This window comes from Podarcis raffonei, chromosome 6 (assembly GCF_027172205.1).
Source record: "Podarcis raffonei isolate rPodRaf1 chromosome 6, rPodRaf1.pri, whole genome shotgun sequence".
Taxonomy (NCBI): domain Eukaryota; kingdom Metazoa; phylum Chordata; class Lepidosauria; order Squamata; family Lacertidae; genus Podarcis; species Podarcis raffonei.
The window spans coordinates 71,883,273-71,910,020 of NC_070607.1; the positions used below are offsets into that span (position 1 = coordinate 71,883,273).

Sequence of the window (26,748 nt, forward strand, 5' to 3'; positions counted from 1 at the left end):
CAATCGGAATATTGTAATTTTAGTTATATATTGTAATTATCGTATTATTGCATTCGGACTGATTTTCGGCAAACCACTCTAAGCACAAATCTGTGAAAATTGTGATGTATAAAGAAACTGTCTATGGACTCAATGACTATGTCAAGTCATGAGAGGCTTGTTTGCCCAACCTAGAAAAAAAAAAGATTAGAAATGCTAATAATGTTTTTCACTATCAGAGAAAGAATAACCATGTTTGAACAATCATATCACTGCTTAATAACAAGCTTTTTAACTACACGTGCACCCTAAGGCATGAGCAAGAAAATAAACCAGGAAGACTTCAACAGACTATTTTTCCATTTTGTCCAAATTGGGAAATTATGGTTAACAACTTTAGAACAAGCTAGGATATAGTGTCAAAATTAAGCCCAGGGCTAAATATCCTGGCTTGTTCATTTGAAACAGAAAACTAGTTAACAAAAAAAATTCCTGGTTTGTTTGCTCTCAGTATGAAGGGAGGAGTAAAGCGGCTGCATACACAGCCAAAACGCTACATCTCAGCTTATTAACTCAGAAATGATAATCAAACTCTTCTACTGAGTAATTGTTTATTACTAATTATTAACTGAGGATACATGAGCAATAGATTTACATTACAGGGAAAGTTCCCATTTATAAAATTATTTCAGCAACTGTACAATTGGCTTAATAATGTTGCGGTATCTCCTCCCTTGGAAGATTTCAAGCAAAACATGGCCTGTTGGGAAAGCAATAGAGATTTACAGTATTTTATCTCAAAGCACTGGTTTGGGCAAGGTGATATTACTTCCAATTCTTATGCTTTTATAGTAATAGCAAGGCAACATACAAAACATATAAACATGTGCAACCTGTCCAGGAAAAACAATGACAAACATTATTCAGCAGTTCAATTCTTTAATATATCAACAGGAAATTCACATGGTGCTGCATATAAATTCAGTGTTCATATGTAACTTATTAATTTGCTATAAAGTCTAGGAACAAATATTTTGCAATAAAATGATTACTTACCTCCTAGCCCGGGATGTAAGCCCTGTGGACCCTGGTTTTGCTGTTGCATTACCATGAAGTTTGGAGGTACATTCCCCTGCTGTACCATAGGATTACGGCTAGGAGAATTAATAGGCTGTTGGAACCCCTGGGGGAGAGTATTATTCTGGGGAGGCCTTGGTCCCATCTGCTGCTGTGCTTGGTTAACTGTTGGGGAAGATGCAGGAGATCCTTGCTGAAAAGAGGAGGGAGAGGAGGCAGGAGATTTGTTGGTCAGGTGGGGTTGTTGTAGTGGTGTAGGGACCCGTGAAGGCCCTCCCTGAAGATTCTTCATCTGAGGAGCAGTAAATTGGCCAGAGTTGTTCATCTGAGGAAAGTTTGTGTGTGCCTGAGAAGCTTGTTGGCTTCCAAAAGGGTATGGGGGTGGAGGATGGGAGGGTGTTTGTACCGTTGCCAAAGATGGTCTGACTTGGAGTTGCTGCTGCATTTGTCCAGGCAAAGGGCCCTTTTTCCAGCCCTGGTTAACTGTCAATGTGCCCATTGTGCCTTGCGACGGAGGAGGCTGAACTATTCCAGAAGGCACCTGGTTCCAACCAGGAGAAACTGGAACCTGAGTTGGGGTTGTGAACGAAGGACGAATACCCTGTTGTGGTTGCTGGTGCTGTTGAGGAGGGCGTGGCTGCAATTGTTGCTGTGGTTGCATCTGTTGAAAGTTGGCTGGGTTTATTTGCCTATTAACAGAAACTGGCTGTACTGAATGGAGCTGAGGCACTACAGATCCAGATGGATGATTTTGCTGTTGGATAGCTAGCCCTGACAAAAGTGGATCCACTGAATCTATAAAAAGAAATGGAGAAGAAAATGAAATATCGTCTGTAGTTAGTCTAGTAATATTCAGAGAAACAAGCATTCTCTTTGTGTCCCTCACAAGCAAGCGTGCACACACGTGCGCACACACATAGCTCAGGATATTTCTCAATAATTTTTTACCACACTTCACATATTTTTGTGAAAATTGTTTTGCGAGAGATGGGGACTAGGCAACAACAACATGAAATCCACAATAATATTTGAATATTTTAAAAGTGCAGCTCATTCCATGCAAATAACTAGTTAAGAGTTAAATACTTTAGAATGCGTTTCCAGATTAATAAGCAGAAGCCAGGGGAAATAAAACACAAATTCACATTTCTCCAGATATATTTATCAAAGTAAGATCTAAGCTGATTACCTGACTGAGATGTTGGACAAGGTGTTCTAGGTTGCAACTCTGTGTTAGCTGCACTCGTCATCATAGATGATGATACATTCCCACTTTGCTGCATCATCACTGTTGCAGGATTGTTTATTCTTATTAACCCTAGAAACATAACCATATTTTTCATTGTGCAAAGATGCAAATTGTCAAATTGCAAAGTACAGCATTGCACAGAATGAGAAAAGCTTCAAATCCTGCACTGAAATTTTGAAGTTGTTTTTGTGTGGTATATTTATTTATTTGATTTTTGGAAACATATACAAGAAAGCAGAAATTCTAACAAAACTGTTGTCTCTGTGGCAAAAGCCACTCCAATGTGGATCGATAAAGGAGAATGAATTGCTAAAGGAAACCATATTGTAGATATCTAGTGTGTTGTAGGGGCCAGAGGCTTGGAACAGAAGGTGGGAGACCAGTGTTCAAATCCCTATGCTGCCATGTCGCTTGATAGGTAACCTTGGGCCAATCACTTTCTCAAAGGGTTGTTGTGGGGGAACAATGTATGCCACACTGGAACTCCTTGGAAGGGCGCGATACAAATGTAATGATAAAAAAATAAAATATGAATGCTAGATCATACAAATAAGAACACATTACAAATAAGAGTATCAAATGCATATGTTAAGATATGTATGGCCTTCATTGTTCTCTAAAAAGGGAGCATGGCCAACCTTGTTCCAGAACACCAATAAGCAATTTAAGAACCAAACCAAAAACAGCAACAAATCCACGGGTACTGACCCTTTGTCTTCTTCCATTTCTCTTCATGGCTTGTTAAGTTAGTATCATAAAAAAATTCTCCCAAGAAGTGTTTCTTTGTCTATATTATCTGCTTTGTCTTCCTGATTCTACTTTTAATTTTTCCATAGAATTTTACATATTATTTAGCTTTCTTTTTGTGTTTTTCATTATCACTATTATCAGCGGCAAAACAAAACCAATTTATTTACTTTTTTAACTGAGTCCAATGGGTGAAATCTGACATTGTGCAAACAGATTTCTTCTCAAGCAATGGGACATTCTCTTTCCCTATTTAAAAACATTCCTGTTTTTAAATAAAAATCAGGACCCTTAAGAAAGACTTAAAGACACAGGCTTCTAAACACTGATTACAAAACTTCCTCATTAGAAGTTAAATTATGTATTATCTCTGTATGGTTAAGAACAGCATCTATCCTTGAAGGGAACTTTGGAAAATCTGCCATGTAGGATCTTAGAGCAGGCTTTCTCAACCTTGGCCCTCCAAATGTTTTTGGCCTACAACTCTCATGATCTCTAACTAGCAGGACCAGTGGTCAGGGATGATGAGAATTGTAGTCTCAAAACATCTGGAGGGCCAAGATTGAGGAAGCATGTCTTAGAAGATAAAACATCAAAACAGGTTTCAAAAACTATACTCTATACTTAGTTATAGTAAGAAAATTTGCACATGGCAATAAATTGTTAGCAGTCTATAAATGTTCCCCAAAACCCCCCAAACATGCCACAAACATGAAAAATCAAGAAGTGAAAAGTCTTTGGAGTTGTATGAAAGAACAGTTGCATATTTCACAAAGTAACTTATCACTAACTTTTAAAAAGCTGAACTTGCCTTGGTTTCCTGGTATGGGAAAGCCTGTCTCCATTCGTACTGAGTTGTTTTGTCCAATAGGCCCATTAATCCTCACATCTTGGCCTCGGTTTTGAGCCAATGACAAATTGATGGCACCTTCACCTGAAAGCAATCATTAACATTCAAGTCAGAGCATAAATACTGCTTCAATATGGCAGGGAAAAAACTACAAAGTAGCATTTAAAAAGGGCTGTTGAAAAGTGACATATTGGATTCAGATCAACAACATGCATTTAAAACAAACAAATAAGAGGGAATAGAGCTTGCACACTTCTTGGCTTATTTAAAAAGTCACTTGAAAGCTTAATATTGAGAGTTCATCTGCCACCCTCGGCTCCTTTGGGAAGAAGTGTTGGATAAAAATTTAATAAATTAAAAACAAACAAATAAGGTTGTTTATTCTAGTTGGTCCAATCCAGCAATTTTTTGTGGGTGTAGATGCTATGATATGTATTTTGAGTTTTCCTATTCATTTTAAATGGAGAAAACAATCCACGCATGTATTTCTTCTGTGCAAGGATTTTCTTTCCTTGCAGCCACGAATGAGACAGCTAGAAAGCAGAAATATTCTTATATTACCAAAGCAAAGCAGCTGTTATTCAAGTACAGCTTCATCTTATCATTCTTATCAATGAAGCAGTGGGAAAATATGCAAAATGTAAGCAATAATAATTTGGATCTGTCAGCAGACTGGCATTTTCAAGCGCATGTGAAAATGAGAAGCAGTATGTAAAAAGTCATAGGCTGCCATCATTTAATACCATTTATCAGACGAATTCTGGTTCTTATATAGCAGGTTTTACCCACTCTCTCTAGCAACCACAGATGACATGGAGAAGGGGCACGGAAGCTGGCTGTTTGATGCCAGCGTTCATGAGGCATGTGCTGCTAATTGAAACAGCTGGGAGAAGGGTACACACGAAGGGTACACATACAAAAGTGTAACATGTAGTTTATCCCTGAGGCAGAATATCAGGATGCCAGTGAGGTATCAAAAAGCTAATGTAAATATTTATTTTTCAAACACTGTGTTTCTTAAGTATACTATACAGTTCAGGAACAACTGCAAAAGTATTTTCAGCTACCTTCAATTTGAACTGAGAGGATTCCCAAGTCTCTAAGTTGTTGGTTGTTGTTCTGAGCCAGCAATCGTAGTCGCTCAGCTGCTTCACGAGGAATATTGAAAGTAACACGTACACTGTTCCAGGGTTCCACCTTCTTCAGTTTTAACTTTTCAGATTCTTGTTAAAAGGAGAAAAAAGAAGACAAACTTGTTGAACTACTGCAGAGAATGTACATGGTTACTCAAGTACAATAACTGATATCAATATGTAATAGTAACTCTCAGCTACTTCACACAAGACATTTCAACCAGCAATTCAAATGTACACTGTACACTTCAAGAAGAAGAGTGGGATATATATTTTTTCGCTAAAAATAACTAGTAAAAAGTCTGCAATATTCTAGAGCAATTTAACTTTAAATAAATGAATTGCAATTTTACATGTCTAAATCTATATTTAAAAGTTAATTAAGAAATCTTTCACTAAAAAAATACAAAAGAGTGAAATACCCAGGTGTAAAAGGCCAGGAACATTGTTCAAAATGATGTCCAATTTCTGTTTGAAGTCATCATCATCAAGATTGCCTTTAAAAGCTACAAAGATTGTGGAATCTTCACAAGGGCTCTCATGTTTAATGTCATCTTCCTCCAGTCCAGAGTCAAGATCCACATCCAGGTCTTCCATGGTTGAAGAATACGATGAAGTGTGGTTATCTTTTAATTTAGGCATATCACCCCAAACCATGACTATGTAATTTGCTGAAGGAAGCTAATCAGGTATTAAGACAAACCTATAAAAGAAAATACGTTTAAAATATATTATTTATATATTTAAAATATATTGTTTATAAATACATGCACAATTTTACATCTATACAAGCACAGCTTATTGTTAATACTATTTCTATTTTGTTCTTACCTTGTTTAGATCTCAAAACGTATTATGTTCATAAGCTGCTTACATACAAACTGAGGCTGAAATGAACCCCCCACCCCCTAAAATAAGAATAATCAAAATCACCACCTCAAAACTCTCCCAAAGGAGTCTGTGAGAGAGTCCCAATGACTTTCTCAAAACCCATTTCATCACTCTGCCCCCCAAGGAAAGGAAATTATTTAGCATTTTTTAATGGTGGTGGGAAAGCATGCTGTGGGGGGAACTGACACAGGATTTGTCTTCTTATGAAACCACAAGGGTTCTTTTAGCAAAGTCACTCCCCATTTTTCCTTTAGAAAATAATTATGGAATGCATGATAAAGTGATCTATTTATCCAGTTAGAGAGTAGTTTTGGTCTAGTACCTGGAAGACCAGAGTTCAATCACCACTCAGTCATAAAGTTCACTGGGTGATCTTGGGCCACTCACTGCCTCTCAGCCCACCCTACGTCACAGGGCTGTTGTGGGGATTAAAAGAGGAAGGAGAGAATCATGTATGCTACCTTGAGCTCCTTGGAGATTAAGGTAAAATGAAAATGCAATAACTAACAAATGAACTAAATATATATATAAATAAATGAAGTGTATTTGGCATTTATATACTGCTTGATTGTAAAAACAAAAACAAACAACTCCTCTGAGTGGTTTACAAAAATATGAAGTAAAACATTAAAAAATATCCATTAAAAACAGTTACAACTGAGTATATAAAATCTTTCAACGGTTTAATTAAAATCAAACTTCCTAAAAAAAAAAAGATAAAATACACATAACTTCTACATGTAAGGATAGGCTTGTCTAAACAGAAATGTTTTAAATAGGCACCAAAAAGAGTACAGCAAAGGTGCTTGCCTAATGTCAATAGGCAGGGAGTTCCACAGCTCTGACACAGCTTTAGCCAGTAGTCACTGGCACATCGTCTGGCGCTCCTACAGCTGCTGTGAATCACTGCTCCCCAGCAATGGGGCTGCCAAATGCAATTGCTGTGAAACCTCTATCTTCACCACAATAAAAACTACTATACAGCTATACAATACTGAGCAACTACAGTACAATTATTATACAATAATACAACTATTAGGGAAAGCAGTGACATGAACATCTACTGGATGGTACCCATGACATCGCTGACATACATACCAAAGCTTTTCTACTTTCTTCAGACGCTGTGCATTTACTAATATAGTACTAAAGCAACAGGTTTTCCTCCCCAGAGAAGGCACCTATCTAGAAAGGCCTTAGCAGATATAAAGTAAATCCAAAAAAACTAATGTTTTCATTTATCATGTATTAATATATATTGCTAATAAAAAAATAGCTTACCTGGAGATCCTGTATCAGAAGCTGCATGACAATTTAAGCTGACCCAGAAAAATTGAGCCATAGGGGCATTCAGGTTGCTGGTCTGCTTTTGCAGACAGTGGGAGTCCAATCCTCTGAAAACTTCAGCTGTGACAAATCTGCAGATGCATCCAGTTAAAATTAATTAAGGGGTGGAGTTTTTTTTGCTCTGAACCAAATCAAGCATGGACATCATTATATTAGTTCCTAAGTGTTTCACCAAAAGTCAACATAATCCTTCAAATATTTTTATCAACGATAAAAAGTAAAACCATCTTTTTTAAAAAAGGATATCCATTCATTGATTTAGTTGGATACATCCCTATATCTGGTAGGTAGAGTGTAAAATGCGAGGAGTGATTTTTAAAAAGTTCTTCATTTACACAGGAAAGTCTCCATTAAATTTGCGTATATGGTAGAGGCATTTTTCCGTTTAGCGATTAACCATAGGGCTAACATACTTACATCTGTATTGTTTAATGTTAACTTAGTTATTAAGAAACATAGTAACAAATAATTTTAGAATGTTAAAAAATCAAATAAATAAATGTTTGTTTGTTTGATCTGCGCTGAGGAAGTCAGCTTGTCTTGTTTTATTTCCCTAATCCAGGGAGAGTTTGCAGAGGCAGAAGTTTAAAGAAGGGGTTCTAGAAATCTATTAAATAAATAAATAAAGCTAACCAAAATCATTTTCTGATAATAAAGTAGTCTCTCCACCCATACCAAGATAAAACTTGGCAAATTATATATGAAATTGGTATACAAGTATTTATGCAGCATAGGAATTTTAAATATCTGAGGCCACTCCCACAAACTGAACACACAACATTAAGGTTGAGTTTTTCCTCCTTTATGCTGATGACTTTATAGCTCACTTAGAACATGAGCCTATGCATGACTATTCACAAGTTAGTTCCACTGAGTTCAACAGGGCATATATGCTTAATGTTTCTTTATTAAATATTATAATTATTTTATAAGGTTTTATCCTATACAAACGTACATGGCAGTAGGTTACACTTAGCTAAATGAGACTTATTTGCAAATTAATATGACTGGATTAGGCTACATATCTATTAAATTCTGAACATTTGACAATCTGCAACTGGCATTTGATAATTTCTGAAATACTAAAACCATTTCATTAGTGAATAATTTTATTTGTACATAGGTTATCTGCATTATTCTCGGCTATATCTGCACAGCAAAAGCTCACACTACAGACATCAATGGCTTGCTAACATTCTAATACTTGTTTTTCTAAGAGGTTGGATACCTGTTAGTCATAACTCCACAATTATCTTAAGTTGAATGACGATCACGTTATCCACAAAATCATACAACATGGTGCTGATCTGGATTAGATTCTGGGTGAGGTCCTGTTGCCCTTCCTAGATAACAATAAACCTAAAATAATTTTTTCAAGAAGAGGAGAAGAATAATTAACTCTCCACAAGCCTCTATTTCTTAAAAAAAGAAAATACATTAGCAAACTATATCTCCTTTCAGCTGTTTGTTGTATGCTATCACACTCTAGCTACTAGTAAACAAACAAGAGAATTGTGGAAAGCATTGAATTTAGACCTGTGAAACTTTGATTTGAATCCATGGGGGTGGATTCATGCCTGCTTGAACAATGGGGCTTTCCCCCTCTCCTCTCTGTCACATGCCCCCCAAGCTTGGCTAGAGCGGGTGAGCCCCCAGAACAGTGCACAGGGGAGAAGAGGGGGGATTGTTCCATCTGGCAATGCTTGCACAGACAAGATGTTTGCAAAACCTAGGGTTCACATATCTGGAATATTGCAATGTGCGGGCGGAAATTGGCAGAGTTGTTTTTCCCCGATTTTCCTCAGAAATAGCTCAACAACTTTGCCCTCCCAAAAAAGCTCAACAATCTTTTTGAATCCCACCCTATGTTCATGTGCTATCTACTCATTAAACTCCAATATATATAATTTGTTTAAAGAAAGTAAAACTATTTTAGTTTTAGAGTAGAGGAGCAAGATTTCCCTATCCATAATTTCCACACTACAAATTCTCTTCTAGTGGCTTTCCCTATAGTTTCTAAAAAGTACTTGCCTAAAACACACCTGTCAGTTTGGCATATAGCTACAGTGGTGCCCCGCAAGACGAATGCCTCGCAAGACGGAAAACTCGCTAGACGAAAGGGTTTTCCGTTTTTTGAGCTACTTCGCAAGACGAATTTCCCTATGGGCTTGCTTCGCAAGATGAAAACATCTTGCAAGTTTGTTTCCTTTTTCTTAACACCGTTAATACAGTTGCAACTTGACTTCGAGGAGCAACTCATAGAACGCAGTGTACATAGTAGCCTTTTTTGAGGTTTTTAAAGACTTTGGTGATTTTTGAAGCTTTTCCAAAACTTCTTTTGCAGCCATTTGGTAAGTTAAGCTTTTAAAACTTTTTTTGGGGGGGTTGGATTTTGGGTTGGGGTGTTTGGAATTCAAGGACTTGGTGTTGGGGAGGGGTTTGCAAGAATCTGGAAGCTTGTGTTTTTTTTCCTGCATTTTTATGATTTTTTGTGACCATTGGGGCACTCTGCTGTTTTTTTAATAAAATTCTGGATTTGAATTTCTGTGTGCTGGGTGGCTGGGGGAACAGTTGGGGAGGGGTTTGCAAGAATCTGGAAGCTTGTTTTTTTTTCTGCATTTTTATGATTTTCTGTGACCATTGGGCCACTCTGCTGTTTTTTAAAAAAAATTTCTGGGTTTGAATTTTGAAATGCTCTTTACAGTATGTGTGACTTTAAAGAGCACTTAATAAACTCTTGTTGTACCAAATTTGGCTTTGTTTGGACTTTTTTTGACCATAGGAACGCATTAATTGATTTTCAATGCATTCCTATGGGATTTCATGCTTCGCAAGACGAAAAATTCGCTAGAAGAAAAAATTCGCAGAACGAATTAATTTCGTCTTGCGAGGCACCACTGTATAGGAATTTTCAAACAAACCCTCTCACATGTTCAAGAAGTAACAAGGGCATGACTGTAAGCTTTACCACAACTAATATGCTCACTAGCCATACCAACCAGCAGACCCTAGACTTTCTCCATACTAAAGAGAATGTCACTGAATTTGTGATGGGGTACTTCAACACCTCTTATAATAAAATTTCCAACTCCAACAGCTAGACCAACAGGGTCACCAAAACTATGGAACATAAAGTAAGGCATAAAGAAAAGTACATATGATTAGCAATACATGAAACCAAAAGAAACCCTTTTTACTTACCAAGATGAACTTTCAGAGGCTCTTCATTATATGTTGTTTAAAATGGCATTCATTAATCTCAACCTAACAAGCATTTTAGATGATCGTGTCAGCACACTTTGAGTTTAACCCTAAGAAGAAAAACACACACATGTATAATGTTGCTTATGAAAGTAACTTGCACACTCAGACTACTTGATAAATCTAACCCTCAGACAGGCAGCAGCTCTCCAAGTCCTGCTATCTGAGATGAAAGAGGCCGAATCTGGAATATTACGCATGCAATGCATCCTATGTATTGCTGAGCTATGGCGTCTATCCTTTACAAGCTATTTGTCCAGAAACTGAGTAAAATGTCCCAATTACACGTGAAGTGTAATCTAATATGTTTGCCCTTTTTTGGATCCATATAAGGCCAGACGAACACACAAGCAGCTTGACATAATTTTATATAAGGTCATTAGTGCCATAAGCATATCAGACTATAATACTTCTGCCAACTACAAAAATAAAATAAAAGGTGTACAGTTCAATCCAAATGGTCCACAACAGATGTCTAACTACCCCTTATCCAAGAAACGTTATTCTCCTCCTCTTAGATTTATTATCAGGAAAGCCCAGTTCAGCTTACCAACTTTCCTTTATTAGAAAGGCCTGACAAACATATAGAACTTCTGGCATTCCGTGCCTTTGTATTAAAGTGGTGGTGTGGTCAGACTGGCATTGTGCCCAGCTCAAAGCCACTACAGATGGACTTGGGCCACTGTCAGAACCATTGGGTCTGGTCCTATGAGATCCTAAGCTGAAATACATAGCACCTCATAGGTTCAGGCAACCTCCACCATTTATTTTGACAGTGTCAATCTGCTAAGGGGGTCCAATATGATTTCATTTCAAAAGAACTCCAAGCTAACATAAACAGTCCCTCTCTCTCTCTCTCTCTCTCTCACACACACACACACACACACACACACACCTATTAGGGTACTTTGGACCTCTGTGACAGAGAATGACCTCTAACCATTCTGTCTCTTTATGAATTCCCAACTATGCCCTAAGACTCTTTCTTCCATGATAGTAAAACAACCCAATATGTCCCATACATGTTAAGTTGGCAACTACAAACAGGAAACAAACAGAGCAGCTTTCTCCTACTATCACTCCCTAACTCTAACGGGCAATCAGAGACAGTATATATCTGGTCCTCCAGATATTGCTGAACTTCAACTCCCATCAGCCTTAGAAAACATGGCCAATTACCAGGGGTGGTGTGAGTTTCATTCAGCAACATATGGAGAGTCAAATGTTCCCGGCACCTGGCATGTAGCCATCAAGACATAAGGAACACAAATGATGTAATTCTAAGCAACATGCATAGAATTTCTAGACAGACTCCCTTCCAAATGCTTACCAGATCTAGATCTGCTTAGCTTCCACAAAACTGCTACAACCTGTGCCTTCACACCATGGGCCGGGACCAACATAGAATGCTTTCATGCTTATAGTTAACTAGAACTGGCAGATCCTTAAAAACCTGTCTATATAGCTGTGTTACCTGCCAAAACAGGTAGATGTAGGTGAGAATACTGTCTTGAGGTTCAGCTAAAAGTGGCAATACAGTAATGTTATAACTGCATCTGATTTATTTATTTTTACTTTTCTGCTTTGTAAATATGAAACATTGTTTCATTAGACTGAGAAAACAGTATTGGGCATTGAAACTGTAACACTATTCTTGACAGTGTTAGAAACTCAGATATACAGTCACAGGAAAAGAAAGCACACCCTCTTTGAATTCTGTGGTTTTACATATCAAGACAATAATAATAATAATCTATTCCTTACCAGTTCTTAAAATTGGGCAAATTCAACCTCAAATGAACAACAGCACATGACATCACCCTCATAACTCAAAAATGGGAGGAGATAAAAAAATAAAATGTTGGATTTAAACTTAGTTTTGATTGTTCAATAAGTGCACAAAATTTTAAGAAAATTGGATGACATGAAGTACAGAAAAATCATTAAAAATTAGATCACTTGATATGGAATGACCCAGTAATATAACTGAGGCACCCAGCACTGTTAGTCAGGACTGCTTGATCGCACTTCTCCAGTGGTGCAACAGTAAAACTGCTAGCACATTTTCAAAGCTCAGCAGGGTTAAGGATGATTTCAAATTGGATGTCGGATGGCGTGTACTAAATGACTCTCAGAGTCCCATCCAACTCTCTAATTCTATGATTCTATGTGTCTATGTATGGGGGTTGCATTTTAAATAATTAAGAAGGTTTAAAGTAATTTTTAATTAATTAAACTAATAGCCAAAATCTAATGCATGTTGACTTTAACATGTGAATCCCTGCTAAGTCTGAAAATAGTTGTTTTGCCCAATTTTTTGGAGTACATTATTATTTTTTTAAAAAGATATTTATTGAGATTTTCCACCTTAATACATTAAAAAATCAAAAAACAAAAAAGTTAAAAACACATAAAGTTTACAATCCGTATTTTCAATAACATATTTCCCTGACTTCCCCACACCTCCCTTTCTTATATTCCAATTCAAATTGTTAGTTCAACAAGTTCTTATCCCCAATTTTTGACCTTTTTATATTTAATTCATTTTAGAAAAACCAATTTTAACTTATAAACATCAATATTTGTACATCAGTGCTCATTCTTAAAACTTTTTTCTAAAGTCGACCCAAATTCCCTTCCATGAATTCCCCAATTTTCATACTAATAACAAAACAAAATAAAAAAACAGATTATAATTGTACACCCTTTGGATTCCCAAACCCCACCCCCCCTTTCCCGGTTTCGATCCCCAACAAATGTCCATCAGTCTTAGTCTACTATCAGCCTGGAGACCTCACGTCCGAGGCTCTTCTCTCTCAATTCCTCTCTGCCGTTTTTTTTGGTAGTCCTTATTAAACACCAGATCTAGGAGAAGCTCTGTCCCAATAGGGTCCATGTTTCTTCCAGCCAGACCTCCATACTTAAAAGTGGAGCCCGAATCTTGTTTCTTACTCCTTTTAAGTCCAAATGTCCCGAAAGCTCCAACTTCCACCTTAATCAAATTTGTAATCCATAGGTCTTCAGATCTCCACATAAGGAGATCTCTCCATTCTTCAATCTCCAATTCAGACCAGATTTTCATCATCCAGTACTTATTTTCCTTTGTAACCATCATGTCAGGCCTCTGGCTCTCCTTTGTCATCTGCAACATTACATCTCCTCCTTCCTTTTCCTTAGAAACAACATATATCTCTTTCTCCACACTCTCAAATCTCTCAAGTTTCTCTTCTTGTCCAGGTGCATGAACTTCCTGAGTCAAATCCTTATCAAATTCAATGAATTTGTTTACTGTTAAGTCCAGAGTTGCAACATTGGTAGCCAAAACATCAATTTGGCCTTGTAACTTTCCCAAGAGAAGAAAAACTCTGTCCAATTTAGCTTGAATTTTTCCTCCTTCAGCCATTCTTGTAATGTCCCAAAATCCCCTCTAGAGGGATTTTGGTTACTTAATCTTCCTTCCAGTTCAAATCCAAAAATCAAGTTAGTTTGTATCAGTTCTTCCTTGTTTTCAACAAAATATAACCAAATTGTAACAAATATATCCAGCAGAGACAGCAGAAACAAAGTTCTCTTTTTCCTTCTTGACAGCTAATTTGACAGCTGTCAAACTCTTCTATATCTCCTCAACAGGCTCTCTCGCGGATCACTCCCGGGTCCGGGGTGGTGGCACTTCAGCTCTCAAAATTAGCTCTTATCCTCCAGTAAAATTACTTATACTGCCAAATCGTGAAACTAATGTCTTTTACCCAATAAAGAAGAAGTTCTCTCGACCTTAGTTAACTAGTCCTTGCTTTAAATTATTTACAAGACGGGGAGACGGACTTCCTGTTTGCGCCTTCCCCGATCGTGCCTAATTCAAAAATTTTTTTTCTTTGCAAATCCAATTTCCGTACTACTCACGGGTTGTTGCTTTTAAAGTCCAATTGTTCACAAGAAGAAGTCAGCGCTCTCCGACTATGGCATGCGGCTTCACTCCGCAGGAGAAGCAGTCGACTCTCAGCACCACGCCGCTCGCCCCGTCCCCCGTTCCGAAGCCTTTAAAACGGCTCCTTCGCGGGTCGGGGGGGCGCAAATGGTGCCCGCCGAGTCACCAGGTTCACAGGCTTCAGCGCCTGTGATTTCTGAGGGTCCCCGCGTCGCCGCAGCGGCAAGACCCAAATCCTGCGGAGCCAATTCCCTCCGGAGCTCGGAGGGAATCCGCCATTAGTCAATGGCGCTAACCCGGTCTAAATGGCCAAGATATTGGGAAATTTTGGAAAAGGAAGGGGACAGACTGAGATTGCAGAGTTTTGAGAAATTAAAAGGGAAAGTGAGAGATTGGCTTCACTATCATCAAATAAATGAAGTGTTTAAAATGGACAGTAAAATTGGCTTCCAGGTGGAAAAATCAAAATTGGAGACTGAACTGTTAGAATCCAGCACTAGAAATTTGTCAAAAATGTATAATTTGCTGCTGAAATGGAATACACAGGATGAAACGGTTAAATCAAGTATGATTAAATGGGCTCAGGACATTGGTCATAACATTATGTTTGCTGACTGGGAGAAGTTATGGACCACCGGGATGAAATTTACGGCATGTAATGCCTTAAGAGAAAATATTATGAAGATGATCTATAGGTGGTACATAACCCCAGTCAAGCTTGCAAAGATTTACCATTTGCCTGATAATAAATGTTGGAAATGTAAGGAAAAGGAAGGCACATTCTTTCACCTCTGGTGGACGTGCCCGAAGATTAAGGCATTCTGGGAAATGATCTATAATGAACTGAAAAAGGTATTTAAATATACCTTCCCTAAGAAACCAGAGGCCTTTCTCTTGGGTATTGTCGGCCAAGGGGTGTTAAAGACGGATATAACTTTTTTTATGTATGCTACAACAGCAGCAAGAATACTCATTGCAAAGTACTGGAAGACACAAGATCTACCCACCCTGGAAGAATGGCAGATGAAGATGATTGACTACATGGGCCTGGCAGAGATGACGAGCAGAATTCGAAACCAGGGAAGAGAAGCAGCGGAAGAAGAATGGAAAAAATTTAAGGACTATTTAAAGAAATATTATAAAATTAATGAAAGTTAAAATGATGTTGGATTAGAAAATAAATGGTTACTATTGGTAATGGATAAGATAAGGAGAATAAGTAAGATCAAACTAAGTTAAAATAAGGGAAGATTTGCTGAATAAATGATTAGAAATTGGAATACAGAAAAGGGAGGCATGAGGAAGTCAGAGAAGTAAGGTACAAGAAAATAAGATCTGAAATTGTACTTGTTTTTGTTTGTTTGTTGTGTTTATTGTATTGTATTGTTTTGTTTTTGTTGTTATAAAAAAAAACCCTTTAATAAAAAATTAATAATAAAAAAATGGCGCTAACCCGGAAGTCCACTGGCGTACATTAATGTATGTACGTTAATGAAGGGACGCAGGTGGCGCTGTGGGTTAAACCACAGAGCCTAGGACTTGCTGATCAGAAGGTCGGCGGTTCGAATCCCTGTGACGGGGCGAGCTCCCGTTGCTCTGCCCCAGCTCCTGCCCACCTAGCAGTTCAAAAGCACGTCAAAGTGCAAGTCGATAAATAGGTACCGCTCCGGCGGGAAGGTAAATGGCGTTTCCGTGTGCTGCTCTGGTTCGCCAGAAGCGGCTTAGTCATGCTGGCCACATGACCTGGAAGCTGTACACCGGCTCCCTTGGCCAATAAAGCGAGATGAGCGCCGCAACCCCAGAGTCTGTCACGACTGGACCTAATGGTCAGGGGTCCCTTTACCCTTTACCTTTAATGTATATTAAGTGTTGATATTCAGTGATGTTTGTCTCAAGTTTTGACATGCACAATGTTTGTCTACCATTGTTGACACTTGCTAAATCTTAGACATCCATTGTAACACATGGCACAGTGCCAGACAAGTACATTAAACTGCAGGCTAATTTACTTAACTAGATGCTCATTTTAAGGATACAACAAATAAAAATATTCAGGATTTGTTCAGAAGGAGACTTTAAAAGTATCCAGGTCACAAACCATTTACAGTGCTGGATTAAACCCTGTGGAGGCCCCTAGGCACTCAAAATCGGGGGGAGGGGGGCTCACAAATTATCTCCAATACGTTTTTGTAATTTTCTCTCAAGATCAAATCAATTTTATTTTGATCCATTGTCATGGGGCCCCTAAAAGGAAAGGCCATAGTCTGGTGCCTACTCTGCCCATTTGGTAATCCTGCACTGACCACGTAGGGCACAGGTGGACAACCTACATCATAGGGGAAATTTGACCAGACACATAGAAAGTAAGAAAAGGAAAGAAAGAAAACTGATAACAGGTAAGTGTGCAGAACATGAGAATGTGGGGGTTGGGAACTGAACAGCCTTAGCTCTAAGGACCAGAACCTGGTGTAGCAAAAGACAAGAAGTCAGTGCATGTCACATTTGTTTTTAGAGACCACAAAGCAAGTCTGGAGCAATAGTAGCAAGATGGAACTGCTGTAATATAAGATGTGGGTGAACAAATGTTTGGTCGAAGATGCAAAAAATGAAAGGGACAGATCCTTTAGCTATGCAAAGCAGCAACCAGGATTTGGCAAAGACTGCAAAAGGTTAGAGAAAATAAAAAAGACGATAAGTAATCCCACTATGTGTCTAAAATTTCTTTGTTCTAGGATAACAGTAGGGAATTATTGCAAACTGCTTCAGACAGGTTTTTCTACACAAATTAGTACTGTACACAAAAATCCAAGCACTCAACAGGTAGACTGAAACATGCTACACCAACTTTTTCTAAACATGCAAGTGTGGCCAATTACAGCTACACTATATGTATGGAGATGTGGAATCACCCCCAAATGAGCAGTATGAACATTAATGCTTTCCCTATAGGAAAACTTTAATATCTGAAGTGGCCCTACCAGGACCACTTCAGATGTTGTATTAAAGAATGCAAACTAGATCTGTGAGTGACCTATACAGGTGGCACATATTTTACAAGCAAGTTCTCCTTCAGACTCAAGAGAGAAGGAAGAACAGAAGGTAGAAAGTTGGTTGCAAAAAGTGATTTGGAATTTCCAACAGACCACAGAGACAACATAAGGAGCGGCATCAATCACTTTTAAAGCCATCTTTTCGCCAGTTGGCTTTTTGTTCTCCTATTAGTATTATTGTTAGTTTATTCCTTGACTAAATTTTACCTTGTTTTGGTATACGGTTTTGTCATACTGTAAACTGCCTCAGGTGAGACCACCACAAAGGTGGGCTATACATTGAAGAAGGTCTTTTCTTTGATATATTAAGTCCTAAATGGTATTGATCCAACATACATGAAAGATCAACTTGTCCCAAACAGACCAAACTAAGAGGTGTTTTCACTGTGGGAGGCCTTGTTAGCATTTCTGTTGCCCTAGAAGACTCAAGGCATGGCAGCACATGGAAGAGACTTCTTTCTAGTGGCCTCCAAGGTCTGGAACTCCCTCTCCCAATGTGTGCCTGGCACCTATTTTGCACACATTTCAGCACCATGCCAAAGAGCACCTTTTTACCTGAACTTTTGGGGATGGCTGAATCTGTTTTCCCTTTTGTAACTGATACTCTACCTTTTTTTACTGTGAATTGGTGTTTTATGCTTTTTTGTTTAGATCTTATCATATTTTTTGTTGTAGCCCAGTCCACAATGGGACACATTGTGTCCCACATTGTGAAGAATATGTAACATATATGGACAAATTACACAGTGTAATAAATAATATTTGCAAAAAGATGTGTGCATCTGCCAAGCCAAAACAAGGATCCTAGCAGTTTTACTCTTTCTCAGTTCAGCTGCTTGCATAATATGTCATAAGAGTCTCACCTTTTGAACTTTAAAAAACCTCTCATATGCAGCAGAGATACAGAATAGCAACAAGGCCATTTAAAATAAATTTATTTGGTATATTTGTATACCACCCTTTAGGCAAACATCTCCCATGATGGTTTACAACAAAATGTTTACAATATAGAAGAGTTACACCCATCATAACAGAACCAGAAAGAAGTCAGGAGTTGGATTAATTCATAGAAATGAAAAAACATTCTGTTGCAAAAATTTAAAACTTGACATATTAGGGAATGTATGAGTGGTTGAATATTTCACAACAAATAAATGGAAAACAGAGACCAGGCTGAGGGAGAAGCACCAACAAAAAGTACTCTGATGCCCAGTCAATTGGTGTACTATGAAAAAAGCACAATGAACAGTACAACACCGCACATGACTACTCAGAAGTAAATCCCATGAAATTCAGTGAGTCTTATACCATGTGTGTATAGATTGCAGCCCAATACTTTTTTCGATTAGATTATGAAAAACAAAAACTTGCTCAGTAAGAAGATAACTGCTAGATAAAGCACCATATTTTATGTAGAAGACCAAAGGCTGCAATTCACAGTGATTTGTTATTCCAAAATATTTTGCTGTGTAATAAGTTACAATACTTTTGTTTAAGAGCTAAGGCTACAACTCAGAAAGATAATTGTGTTGGTATATTCTTTTAGCATTTGTAGCCACACAGTTGCATTTCTCCAAGTTCCTACCCACTCACAATTATTTACCGGTGAACGGTAATTTTCAACAATCTCCAGAAGTTTATAGATTCAGCATATTTAAATACTGTATTAAATATTACGCTCTACATTACATACCTGTTACATTTTATCCAATATTGTTTAACAGAAATTTGTATTTCCCATTCACTGTTTGACTACAGTTGATGTTATTTTAACTTTGTACACTGCTATGAAATTTTATGTGAACAGTAGCACACACACACACACACACACACACACACACACACATATATATACTGAAGCACTGTAATACTAAAGTATATTCCAACAAAGTCGATCACTTGTCTGTAAATAATACTACTTTCCACATCATATTCAATTCACTGGAAACTCCACTTAGAAAGGTTCTTTCAGTTCCCGCTCAAACCCATATATTTTGCGTCTTAACCCACAAAATACATCCAAGTACTTATGTGGGGGAATTGTTTTGCTTTGTTGTAACTATTTATTTGTGTTTTTATCTTGTATTTTTATCTTGTGAACTGCCCTGAGATCTTCAGATTAAGGGCGGTATATAAATATAATAAATAATAATAATGAGCCTCTGCATTAATTAGAGAGAATGAGGGACCCTTTCTACCCTCCATTTTCCTTTAAAAAAAGAGTGCCAATAAAACAATTGCTCATATTAAACCAGTATTTTGCTCAAGTTGTTATTAGGGGTTGTATTTGCACCTATAAGGTAATTTCTTTAGACAAAGAGAAGGCATATCAAATTTAAATGCAAACAAAGTCCAAAGCTAGAATTCTCTTTCCTGTGTTAAATTTGGCAGCCATTTAAGTTACACTTTGCCACCTGCAAAACAACCCTCAAGAGTTAAGACTACAGGAACAAGGGCTGAACAAGCAGAATAATTAGCCAAACTTTAAACCACCAAAGAATCTCAAACCCCCAACAGTCCCAAGCAATTTGCAGAAGTTACCACTATTCACAGGCTACATCATTTGTTATTTCAGTGACATTTCCAGCCAGTAGTGATATGACTGAATTTTCTTGCATTTTAAATGGTAATGTGAGCGCCCTATGACCAAAACAAATGCTTACAATATGCATCGCTGATAGTTTTTGATCATTTGTTTTCAAACAAATATATAAACTCAAAGGAGTAAAATGTGCCATTCAAAATATTCTATAAAGAAGGAACCAATAAGCTTTAAAAACAAAAGTGCTGATGTTCTTAGGGTTCTGGGTCCCTTAACTTAGGCCACAGGGTCACCCTCGGACAATGTTCTTTCCCGGGGTTATTCTAGGATAACTTTGCTGTGTGAACAGCCTCTAAGATCAAGTCGTTAAGTGCTACCAATTCCCATACTTAACAGTATACGACTTACTCTCCAGTTTTTAAGATTTCAAAAGGTTTCTTGGGATAAGGACCCCTTACTTGGAACATCAGGTAAGAGCCATCATCAAACAGGATACTAAAACTTTGTATACATCACATGTTATTTCATATCCAACCTATCATATACGCAGAGCTTATGTGACACCAGCAGGACCATTTGAGATTAGTAATTTTTGTCTACATATCATGTCAAAAAAGTATTGTGGTTCTAATGAGATTTGTTAACCCCAAAGGGCAGCCCACCTACACACAATGAGCCCATCCATATCAACTTTTTCCATTATCCCGATCAATCCAAGTTATAAACCAGCAGCACAACTCTTTGTCTATCTGATAATTCTGAAATAGACGTGTGTGAATAATTTAGTGAAAAAGTCAGGCTACAGATAAATTATTCAGCCTGGGCTCCTCAGGGCTTTAAGAGAAGCATAAAGCCCGACTACACATACCACTCCGGGCATCTTGAAAAGAGACGAATCCCACCTCAAAGAGCCTGGCACATTTGACAAGCGATTTAAAAACAAAACAATTGCTGGAAATGTAGTTTGGAGGCCCAGTCCTTCTGGACTCAGGGGCGAACCCCTGCTGCCAACTCCACGTGTGCACTACCAATGACCAAGGGAAACCAAAGGAAGCAAGAGTTTTGTACCAAAAAAACAGGACTGCCTATGAGATTGGGCGCTACGAGGCAAAGGGGCGGCCATTGTGTTTTGTCCTGGAGGTCCCCCCACCTTGTGTCTAAACCTGGGCCATTTTCTCGTAGTTAAAGGGCATCTAGTAAGCCGGGGTGGGTGGGTTGCGAGACCAGGCCCGAGTACGAGGACAACCCCCCCCCCCAACACACACACTTTCCTCCTCCCAAGTCCGGGCTCAGCCAATACGCTGCTTTTCCTGAAGCACATCCTCCCCCTGTTCCCAAAGACCTGGCACCGTCCGTCACTCGCCCTCGGTAGTGCCAGGCCTCCCCGGTCGCCACGCACGGCCCTTGGGAGGCCCCCGCCCCGCCCCCCCCGCTTTCGTCCCGGGCGACCCTGACCAGGCCCGTCCCTCTCAACGGCTGTCACCAGAGCCCCTCCCACAGCCGGGCCCTGCTCCCCTCGAGCCTGCTGGGGCTGCCGGGCAACTGCTCCTCCGCTCGGCCCTCCCGCCCCCCCATACGCAACCCCCCCCCCGCCGGGAACCCACCCGCTCGGCCCCGCCTCGCACGCACACACCACACGGAATCCGGTCGCGCGCGTTCACCTGGTGGCGCTGCTGCTCCCGCTTAACGCGCCCGCTCCCGGCCCCCGAAAGAAAGCAGCGGCTTCGGGCAACAACGCCGCCACGCTCCTTCCGCCGCCGCCGGTTGCCCTGGCGGGAAAGGAGAAGCGGGCGGGGTGTGGGGGGCGGAGGCTGAGGGTGGGGAGAGGTCAGCGCGAGCCCGAACCTCCAGGACACCGACCCTCGAGCCCGGCCGCGGCTCCGCCTCCTCCTCTCCTCCTCAGGGAGGCCACGTGACGGCCCGGCTGCGCGCGCGTCGCCTTGGACCGGGAACGCGCCTCCGGTTTGGGCGGCGGCGGCGGGAGCGCGCTGTTCTATTTTTTTCCCCCTCCCGCCTTCTCCTTTCCCTCACCGAGGGAGATTGGGGGGGGGGGTTCGCGCGCGGCCGTAGTATCTTCTCTCGAGCGGCTCGGTTAACTTTACAAATCTCGGCGGCTCGGAAAAACAGCACAGAAATGGACTTGTTTCTCCTCTCGCGCGCTCTTAAAGCCAACTTCCTTGCTTGCCGCCTCAGAGAGCTAGGAAGCCTCCGTGTAAAAAACGAGGTTCCTCAAAAAGAAAGATACTGAGGAGAGCTTTATCCATCTCCGCTTGCCTCAGTTATGCTACAGTCCTGATTCTCTTCAGGGGATCCATGGCTCAGTCCCCTCGGAGCTGTTTTTCAGGATCCCCCACCCTTGGTTCATCCAATGTAACCCACATTAATCCTAGAGGAAAATTTTGTCACAGGCTATTAAACCGCTTTCTCTGTCTGGCAGTAGTCCAATACATACTTAACATGTGTTGCTGTTGTGTATGCAGCACCATCATGCATACCCTCCAATATTTCTCCCATGACAATAGGGATGTCTTATTCCATCATCATTATTATTATTATTAATTATTATTATTACTACTATGGTTGGCTTCCAATATATATAGAAAACATAATAAAACATTTAACGTTTAAAAACTTCCCTATACAGGGCTGCCTTCAGATGCTTTCTAAAGGTATGATTACCTACTTATCTCCTTGGCTTGGGGCTCGAGTCCATACTTTCCAACATTTCTTCAATGAAAATAGGGACGTTCTAAGAAAAAGCAGGACATGCTGGGATCAGAAACCAGGATGGCTTCTGTAAATCTGGGACCGTCCCTGGAAAACAGGGACACTTAGAGGGTCTGCATCATGGGCTCCATGCGTTGTTTGTGGGCATCAAGCATTATAGTGTAACAACAATTTTGCCCTGTCATAAGGTGTTTGCTGTTTATATAGTTGCTTGAAATAGAGGAGGCAACAGAAAAGTAGAGGAAGTGGGTGCAAATGGGGAGAACATGTGCAATCAGTACTTGGGAGTAAGCCCGGGTTGAACTCTGCGGAAATCACACCAGCAAACATGCACAAGGCGAGACAGGCTCCTGTTTTCTGATTCTTCCATAAAATCCCCATCTCAGCAGCCTTTTCCATTCTCATAATCATAGCATGAGGACACATGAGCCTCTATACAACAGTTCCTGTATAAGCCATCATTTGCTTCCTTCCAACTGGCTGCTATTGGAACCAGTATCCAGGGCTACACCGACCTTGGCTGATCCAGTCATGAGCCAGTGTGGTGTAGTGGTTAAAGTGTTGGACTAGGACCTGGTCTCTGCTCAGGCATGAAACCCGCTAGGTGACTTCAGTCCAGTCTTTCAGCCTAACCTACCTCACAGGGTTGTTGTGAGGGTAAAATGTAATTATATAATATGTAATATGGGCTACTGTAATAGAGGGTCAGAGCCAAAAGGGACCCACTCCCGGTATCTAGTTCCCAATGTAGATAATCTACCAGGGGAACTGAAGCCATTTCCAGTTCCAGCCAAGTTGTGGATTTTAAATCAAATGTGAGCCACCTAGTCTATGGCCATACTACCTTGAACACGCCCGATCTCATCTGAACTGTGAGCGACCTAGTAGATTTTTCAGATCAAAAAACAGGCTATGAATATACAAAATAAATATTTATACAATGGTTCAGACCTTGACATGCATAGGCCTCAACCCACTTGTTTCTATGCTACATAATATCCTTGGGTGGGTGGTGATTCGGAAAACTCTGAAATAAAAAGGGAGTCAGTCTTGATATTGACTTTGCTCTTGGTGGTGATAAGCAGGCCTCATTACCTCACATGCTAAAGTGGTGACTGCAACCCAAGTGATTTACTAGTATTAGCCTTGCTCCTGTTCTTATGTGCCAAATGACTGGGACTGGAGTGGCAAAGCTGCAAAACTTGATGACAGAATCAGAACTATAGTATCTTGAATGGTGCAGTTCAAGACCTGCCCTCATGTTCAGCACCTACAGCGTAGAAATAAAGTACAGTGGTACCTCGGGTTAAGTACTTAATTCATTCTGGAGGTCTGTTCTTAACCTGAAGCACCACTTTAGCTAATGGGGCCTCCTGCTGCTGCTGCGCTGCCGCTGTACGATTTCTGTTCTCATCCTGAAGCAAAATTCTTAACCCGAGGTAATATTTATGGGTTAGCAGAGTCTGTAACCTGAAGTGTATGTAACCTGAAGCGTATGTACACCAAGGTACCACTGTATTTGGAATGTATTCTGTTGCATCCCATTACAGAGATGACCTGTTTTCACTCTTTTCAGACCCACAATGCACTTTCAACCCAAACATGCATTTGGGGACCTATCTCTTAATCTTTTACCATATATTTGCATGGTGGTAGTGCTCCTGTTGTGACCCACTTTGGATCAGGCCATGACCCACTAGTGGGTCCCGACCCACTGGCTGAACACCAATTTCCTAGATCCACAAGCACAAGGATTCCCGCTTGTGCAATGGATCTTACTCTTCCTCTCCTTTCCCCACATGCCCCACACACCCTCCCCCAATCAAGTCCAAATGGTTGAGGGAACCCTTAGAACATATTTAGTCATCACACACACATAACGCCAATGAATTTTAGTAGCTTAATCATGTGAGCAATGGGTTTCAAAACTATAGCTGTAGGAAGAGAAAAGCTAAAGAGGATGCAATACCTTTGAGCATATAATACAAAAAGAAAAGTGTTTTTATTTCTGCCTTTTTGTTATTGGTGGGAAAATGCATGAACATATTTCTTGTCTGTACAACCAAAGTCACAGTTGTGATAACAATGCATTTTGTGTTACTTGTTTCCAAATAAAAATGATGCTATACAGTAAACATGTCAACTTTACAATTTGTATTCATGAACTCTGTTTTTCAAAGTTTACATTGTGTTTTTTAAAAATCCCTCTTCTTGCAATTTACCTTCTAGTAAAATTAAACTTTAAACATTTTGGTTCCCAGCAGCAAAGTAAGTTTAGGTGGTGCTTCAGACATTTTGCTCAGTGCCTAGAAGATAGGTGGGGGAGTATTTTGCTCTTTACAGTCCACATGTTGATCAATCTAACACTTCACACTACAATTTGCTTAGAAGATAAGACACTAAAACAATATGCAGTCAGTCACAGATTAGAAAAGGAGAGGCCAGTTCTTTAGTTCCCTCCTGCAGTAGGTGATCTAGAAAGGGATCTCTATTGCTGGAACAGAGCTACAGTAGAGTGACTGCACACAACTGAGGACCAGTGTCTGAAAGGATAACATTCACTATTTTATATCTTATATGTGATATCACATCCTTCCCTCCACTGATTAACTTAAATAACTGCCATATGCCAGTGCTATAGGATACACACCATAATGAATTCAGTTTTGAATCCTTGTTTCACCCTTAAGCAGGCACTGAGCAGATCATTAAATACTCCCTCTTCACTTGGGAAAGTTGTAGTCTTCTAGATGTTACTGAACTTACAACTCCCACCATTCCTGTCCATTGGCCAACTTAGCTGAGACTGATGAAAGGTGGAGCAGAACATCTGGATGGCCACTTGTTTTGTACCCTTGTTCTCAGTTTTGCCCTCACCAGACACCTGTTCCCAAATGCAGCCCTACCCTTTCCCTGAACAACACTCAGGGACAGTAGCAGGGTGAAGACTCCATTATCTATGTCCAAGACTGAGTCTCACTTTGTACAGCCCCACTGCTTCATCTGAATCACTCTATCCTAGCACCTGAAGAGGACCCCAAAATGGCAGACCTGCCCTTCCCACCAGGGAAGAAGGGGTGAGGAAAGATCTACATCAGGAACAAGGGGAGAGGGGAGACTGACATTGGGATCTGCTGCCGCTATGAATCCTGCAGCCTCAGGCAGTCGCCTCATTTTGCCTCATTCACAGTCTGGCCCTGGACTTTGATACATAAGGCAAACTGTAAGCATATGTTGGTACATGCAGCTAGTGGTGTAGCGTAGGGGTGCCACAGGGGCTGTTGCCCCATGCACAAAATTCTTAGGGTGCAAAATTTCTGCTCCTCACTCGCCTGAGGCCCTGAAGCCGCTGAATTTCAGTGCCCGCATGGTGTTTAAGGTGGTGTGGAAGGAATCCCCTCATTTTATTATTTCCTCTTCTTGCACCCTCTTGTGGAGGCAGGTCACCACTTCTCCCCAACCCCTCCTCTCCCCACACCCTCCAGCCACCCCTCTGCACTATGGCTAGAAAAGGCCGCATGCGCTTTTGCCGGAGAAGCATCACAACTCTTGAACTTCACGTGGGGTATGCGTTTATGTGTTCTGGGTTTTTTTTCCTCTTTCTGAGGAGGGGACACAATACTTGCCTTGCCCCGGAAGCTGGCAACCCACACTACACCACTGCTTGCAGCTTGGTTGATGTTGTCATACAAACATTCAAAAATCTCACGTAGGCCATTTAGCGACTTACAACAGAACAACTGAATGAGCCCTTAACTAGTGAATGATTGTAAACCACATTGAGGTCATGAAAGGACAGTTAACATTCAAGCATAAAGCATGAGCAGTGATGGCTTCTGCAGTGTGTTTGTTCATTTATACCTCCAACATTAGGAGGGGCCATTCTTCATATTAAGTTGGTTTTCTGTCATGTAAATGTGCACATGAACAAGACAGTATTCATTCAATTCCAGTTCATGGAATATAAGAG

At 40.0% G+C, this 26,748-nt stretch overlaps 1 protein-coding gene across 6 annotated transcripts in view; it reads right to left on the reverse strand.

Moving 5' to 3' along the window:
* The window catches only part of NCOA6 (nuclear receptor coactivator 6), a 41,666-nt gene extending 19,738 nt beyond the window's left edge, over nucleotides 1-21,928 (reverse strand). For 2 of the 6 annotated variants that reach the window (XM_053393961.1, XM_053393957.1), the window contains exons 1-9: nucleotides 21,713-21,927; nucleotides 10,475-10,584; nucleotides 8,502-8,616; nucleotides 7,208-7,344; nucleotides 5,458-5,738; nucleotides 4,970-5,125; nucleotides 3,864-3,986; nucleotides 2,246-2,374; nucleotides 1,036-1,851 (exon numbers count right to left, since the gene is read on the reverse strand). In XM_053393961.1, the coding sequence (XP_053249936.1) occupies nucleotides 1,036-1,851; nucleotides 2,246-2,374; nucleotides 3,864-3,986; nucleotides 4,970-5,125; nucleotides 5,458-5,692 (1,459 nt within the window). In that variant the 5' untranslated portion in view covers nucleotides 5,693-5,738; nucleotides 7,208-7,344; nucleotides 8,502-8,616; nucleotides 10,475-10,584; nucleotides 21,713-21,927. Of the gene's footprint in view, nucleotides 1-1,035; nucleotides 1,852-2,245; nucleotides 2,375-3,863; nucleotides 3,987-4,969; nucleotides 5,126-5,457; nucleotides 5,739-7,207; nucleotides 7,345-8,501; nucleotides 8,633-10,474; nucleotides 10,585-11,864; nucleotides 12,842-21,684 lie in introns of those variants that run through there. The other 4 variants (XM_053393958.1, XM_053393960.1, XM_053393959.1 and 1 more) reach the window with 4 other exon arrangements.
* Between the last annotated feature and the right edge of the window lie 4,820 nt (nucleotides 21,929-26,748).